This window comes from Eptesicus fuscus, chromosome 22 (assembly GCF_027574615.1).
Source record: "Eptesicus fuscus isolate TK198812 chromosome 22, DD_ASM_mEF_20220401, whole genome shotgun sequence".
In the NCBI taxonomy this organism is placed as follows: domain Eukaryota; kingdom Metazoa; phylum Chordata; class Mammalia; order Chiroptera; family Vespertilionidae; genus Eptesicus; species Eptesicus fuscus.
Window position 1 is genome coordinate 31,767,084 of NC_072494.1, and position 6,000 is coordinate 31,773,083.

The 6,000-nt window shown below is 46.5% G+C and overlaps 1 protein-coding gene across 1 annotated transcript in view; it reads left to right on the forward strand.

The window, feature by feature from the left end:
• Positions 1-3,460, forward strand: part of LAMB3 (laminin subunit beta 3) — a 35,426-nt gene extending 31,966 nt beyond the window's left edge. Inside the window, exons 22-23 of the mRNA XM_008146014.3 lie at positions 6-159; positions 2,954-3,460. Coding sequence (XP_008144236.2) covers positions 6-159; positions 2,954-3,090 — 291 coding nt within the window. The 3' untranslated portion in view covers positions 3,091-3,460. The remainder of the gene's footprint in view (positions 1-5; positions 160-2,953) is intronic.
• Positions 3,461-6,000: the final 2,540 nt, after the last annotated feature.

Sequence of the window (6,000 nt, forward strand, 5' to 3'; positions counted from 1 at the left end):
TTCAGGGATTTGACATAATAAAGAGAAAATATGCGGAGCTGAAGGAACGGCTGCGTCAGGGCCCTGCTCTGGGGGAGCAGGGCAACCGCATCCTGAACGTCAAGATGGAGGCAGAGGAGCTGTTTGGGGAAACCATGCAGATGATGGACAGGATGAGAGGTGAGGGCTGGTCCCATCCCAGGGCTTCTGAGGCTCAGTCTTGTTGGAGCTCGTGGTACTAAGGGAGCGAGGTCAGTCGCAAGTTCCTGAGCACATAGTAAGTATGGGCCACAATGGTGGGGCTGTGGGGGAATGTAGAGATGTTCATACGACGTGGCCTGTTTTCAAGAAGCTTGCAATCCAGATATAACCACTCTTCCTATTATACACGAGGTGCATGGCACTGTATTTAATAGCATATGGGGGTCTATGATAGGATCCCAAATAATAAGAGGTCTGGGGATTCAGAGACTAAACAATGTCAGAGAAATGTTCAGTAAGGGATGGTCAGAGCAGATCAGATTAGACATGGGCCTGAAGGATGTGTAGACATGGGAGAGGCTGTGAAGAAGGGAGGTATCTCAAGACAGGGTGGGCGGGAAGGATGAGGCATGTTCTGAAGATGGGGCAGGAGTACCCAGCAGGAGAGGAGGGCTGATGAGGCTCAGGGTGGGATGGAGAGAAGTAGCAGGGGTCCGTGCAGCTGGGTCTGTGCGCCTGGTCTCCATGCCAGGATGGAGGCAGACTCAGCCCTGGAGGCTGTAGGGGACCTTTCAAGGGTTTTCAAATATGGCAGAGGTGTAATGAAAGGAGCTTTCGAAAGGGTTTTGAGTGTCTCAGAGAGGAGGACAGGGATTTCCTGGGACCAGGCTCTGTCTCTAAGATGTGATGCTGATGGGGTTGCTGCACGGGTGTGCCAGCGCACGCCTCAAACAGTTTCTCTGAATTTCAGAGAAACAGACAAAAATCTGTTTGGCTAACCAGGTGGATTCTATGGAGAAGGTTGGGCTGTTGGGTCAACAGTAAATAGATGTGATCAGCCAGATCTTAGGCTGAGGTGAGAGGAATTGACCTTGATGGAGGAGCCAGGAGCTGGGTCAGTGGGTGCCCGGTCTTGTCCATTGATGTTTCATATGAAGATAAAGAATATGCTAATCAAATCTGTGTATAACAGATAGTGAATACATTAGATAAGAGAACCAGTGTTTTAGGCAACCTCAGACGTCTAAAAGGATGGGCTGAAACACCATGAAATTAAATAAGGAGAAAAGTCATCTTCCCTCTGGCCTCATTTGGGCCTAAACCCACAAGGACAGCACAAGTGAGGCCTGGCTTCTCAGTGGCTAATGTAGTGAAAACACTCTATTAACCAGTAAATGATAAGCACGTGTGAGTTGTTACTCACCTGAAAATGACTTGAGTGCTGAGTAACTGTAACCTTGACATAAGTCAGCCATGCATTGTTACTGGCAAAGAGTGAACACATATAAAGCAGCCAAAATACATACTGGCTCAGGGATGATATTAAAAATATTTAGAAACGATGTAAGTGTGTCATGCTGTTAACAATCAGAAAAAGCTCAGGTTCTAGCCTTGGGACAGCCGTTTAGCTGCTTGCAGGAATTTACCTTTATTACAAGATTATAGGATGATCATGCATAGGGGCCCTAAGGGTGGGTACTGGGAACAGGCCAGCAGCTGTTCAAATGTCAATATTTTATCAGCCCATAGGCCCACATGAGTGCTCACCAGCTGAATGTCAGCCCAGGAACAACCTTGCCGCACTCTGCTGATAGGATCTCACCTGGGGGTGGTGTTCAGTGGTGGCTGCTACACCTTCAGAAAGGATAGTGACAAACCAAACATCAGGGGGAGAGTGACCAGGGTTGGGAGGTAGGGAAGGGCTCTATGACTACATCGAATAAAGAATGGATGAAGGAATTAAGGAGGTTTAATCTAGAGAAGATGAGCCTCAGACATTTGAAGGACTGCAATGTGGGAGGCAGAGCAAATATATTCCTATGTCCCCAGGAGATAGACTGGGAACGATGGGTATAATAAACAAGAAGTGATCAGATTCTGGCTTAATGACTAGTCTTTTTTTATTTTTTAAAAATATATTTTTATTGACTTCAGAGAGGAAGGGAGAGGGAGAGAGAGACAGAAACATGAATGATGAGAGAGAATCATTGATCGGCTGCCTCCTGCATGCCCCTCACTGGGGTTGGAGCCTGCAACCTGGGCATGTACCCTTGACCGGAATCAAACCCGGGACCTTTTAGTCTGCAGGCTGACACTATCCACTGAGCCAAACCAGCTAGGGCGACTAGTCTTTTTTTAAACAACTAGAGATGCCTAATGTTGGAGCCTAGGGAGGCAGTGCACTCCCTCCCTATTCCTGGAGAAGCCCAGCTGAGGCTGGGTCTCAGCTCTCATGAATGTGGTAAAGGGTCTCCTCCTAGGGTGACAGGAGAGACCAGCTAGACTAGGCCACTTTGGAGTCCTTCAGATCCTCTCTGCACAGCCTGGTGGTGGTGGTGTGCAGAATGGACTGCAGGGAGAGGACTGGATTTATCCGGAGTGGCACTTTGGGGAGAAATTCTGGTCACTCAGCCAGCTCTTCACTTGAGGATCATTGGTGGGGTGGCAGCTCTCTGGGTCCAACAGCAGCAGGTGCTAATCTTGGCGCCAGTGGCCTCCCTCACTAGTCTGGGACAACTGAGGGAGCCCAGAGCAGAGGAGAAGGGTAGGTAGGGGCCATGGGATAAGTGGGGCAAAGGCTTCCTGGGTCTGGCCTCTGCCATGTTTGTTTCTCCAACAGTGGGATAGGGTTGGGGGGGGGCATGGAGCTCCCCAGAAGTGATTCCTCCTGCAGGTGCTGCCTCTAGGTGGGTGGGAGGAGAAGGAAGGGTTGGGAGTCTTTGGGGGTCTCACCAGCCTCACCTCCTCCCCCTGCTGTTCCATCTGCCCTCAGTCATGGAGTCGGAGCTGCTGCAGGGGAGCCAGGCCATCATGCTTCGCTCCGCGGACCTGACGGGGTTGGAGAAGCACGTGGAGCAGATCCGCGACTACATCAATGAGCGGGTGCTCTACTACGCCACCTGCAAGTGATGCTCCAGCTGCCAGCCCCGGCCCCACGCATCTGCCCTCTTTTCTGGGAGGGAGGGGGGGCGCAGACTGGTTTGGAATGCTTTCCAGCTCCTTGCATGCAGCCGAAAGCACCGCCTGGACCACCCCTGGCGTGCAGCTAATAGTACTCTGGGCCGCAGCTGAGGCTGAGCGGATGGGACAGCCACATGTGAGGGTCAGAGATGGCAGAGATGAGCCATACCCTTGTGACCAGGAGCTCTCAAATGGAGGGAGGTAGGCTGGGCAGTGTCCTCGCTCTTCATTCTCCCTTGAGGCTGAATCCTGGACCAACACAGAAACTTAACCCAAATGATGTACAAGTGAAAAGGCCCAATAAAACCTTTGGAAAGGAGCCTGGAGGTTCAAAAGGAGTCTGTCGCCCATAAAGTGACGCTTTGTCACGTGTGTCTGCCTCCCCAGGCCTGGTGGTGTAGGAGGTGTCGGCTGCCCCACGCTGTTCCTCCAGCTTGCTCATCACCCAACCTCAGGGAGACCCGGCCCCTTTGTCCCAGGGCCTGGCAGATTCCATCCTCGAGAGACCCAAGGAGCCATTTTGTCTTTGAACAATGACCTGATTTCACGTTTGTAGATGAGGAATAGAAATCCAGAGAAGTGAAGCAAGGTGCCCAAATTCACATGGCTTCTAAAGCAGCACTACGACCAGAACTTCTGTGTTTTGGGATCTCACAGAGAAGTTGTAATGGACATGTGTGTGTGTGTGTGTGTGTGTGTGTGTGTGTGTATGGGGAGTGGATATGGAAATGGCGTGAGGGTTTGTGTGCTGCCATAGCCCAGGCACTGTGCTAGACATTTATCTATAGGAACATCTTGATCATTATTAGGCATACTAGTGGCCCAGTGCACATTAAAAGGGAATTAATTAGAGGAAATACTTTAATATTGCTATTTGCCCTCTCTCTATAATAGAAGTATGAGAGATGAAGGAAAATTAGTAAAATGTATATGAAAATAATATATAAGTTTATTAATAAATAAACAGTAACAAAAGGATATAACAACTGAGACATGATATAAAAACAACAAAAACATGATATGAAAACAACAAAAACATGATATAAAAACAATAGTGATGCAAACAATGACTGATAAAGTGATTAAACTTATTCTAATATCTCCCGTACACCACATTAAGAGTGAAAACACTTTCAGAGTACTTGACTAATTTCCCTTGTGATGAAGTATTTAGAGCTTTAACGTCACATGCTCTTCGAACTTGAGAGAAAGCAACTTATAACTGACCATGTGCGAAAACGGGTTCAGATAGGAATATTCCTACTCTGTCTAGAGTTTGTCCTTGTGATTTATCAATAGTCATCGCAAATGCTGGCATCACGGGAAACTGTCGTCGAATCAATTTAAATGGAAGACCAGTGTCAGATGTGGACAAATCAATTCTTGGAATCAGAACAGCCTCTCCCTTTGCAGATCCTGTTAATACTTCAGCTTCGATAATGCTAGGGCGCAATCTTTTGATAATAAATCTGGTACCATTACAAAGACCCCATTTACTATTAAGATTTCTCAATAGCATGATGATTGCACCCACTTTCAATTTTAATTTATGACACAGCATTCCCGAAGGAGTAATACTATTAAGAAATTCAATGGGAAAATTTTCCTTTTCAGCATCATCTGTTGAGTCAATGGAATCATCACTCAAATATGTGTGAAAATCTCCATTAAGTATATCCAAAATTTCTTCATTTAATATTTGAACGTGCTCATTTTTTGGACAAAGAATCGAATGTTTAGATATATTTTTAATATTATCTATAGATATGCTATTTTCAAAGGTAGCTTTAATAATAGATCCATTACAAATCATTTCACAGGGGATTTCAATAATATCCATTCCTAAATGAAAACTGCTATCGGGTTTGCCATCTCCAAGTTTTACTAACCATTCACTATAAGCAGAATCCTCTGATCTCATATTTGTTGTAAGAGACAACTTTCTGAAACATCCCCAAACATCACAGTACTTTAAACGCATTTGTATTATGGCCAATCGCATAGCATGTGGCACAATACTGAGACATTGTTGAAAATCCCCTCCAAGAAGGAGAACTTTCCCACCAAATACAACATTTAAATTCATAATTTCTCTTAGTAATCTGCCTATGGCGTTTATAGCATGACTGGATGCCATGGTGCATTCATTAATAATGAGAAGTTGGGCCTTTTTAATAGTTTTAGCAACTTCACTGTTTATATCGAGTCTAGAAATTGAAGTTTCATTTAATGGAATTTGTAATTTATATTGGGAATAAATTTACTTCCACCGAGAAGTAAATTTGCAGCAATTCCTGTAGACGCTGTGGGTAAAACAGTACCACCACGACCTCTAATATAATGTATTAAAACTTTATACTGATGTGGGGAGCAGCTACAGTGTTTGGACAGGTTCAAGCCTTGGACTGATGAGAGGGCACAGTCCTCTCGTGGCCACGTGCAAGTTCCAGCTTGGAGGGCAGGGCCCTCCCAGCACAATGATAGCCAACAGCTATGGTTGTGGGCTTGAACCTATGGTCCGAACACGTGGCCCCACGTGCCTGAGTGACGTGGGCTTGATAGAGTTCAGGTGCATGTAGTTGAGTAGGATTGAAACCTATGAGAATGTTGTAAACATCTTGATCACGCCCTTACTTTGCCTCGTGGCATCTGCTATAAAATAAAGACACGGCTTGTGGGCGCTGGTCGCTGTCTCTCCCTCAGAGAAGCAGCATCCCACCCAGACCCAGCTTTCATTCTCTTGTCTGCCTTTTCTAAGCCTCTCACCACCCCCACTCAGGGTCACCCTTGGCCGTGCAGGCACAGCACATACAGATATGCAGGTGAATAGGATTCCTAGCTGACCTGTTGATTCCGTGA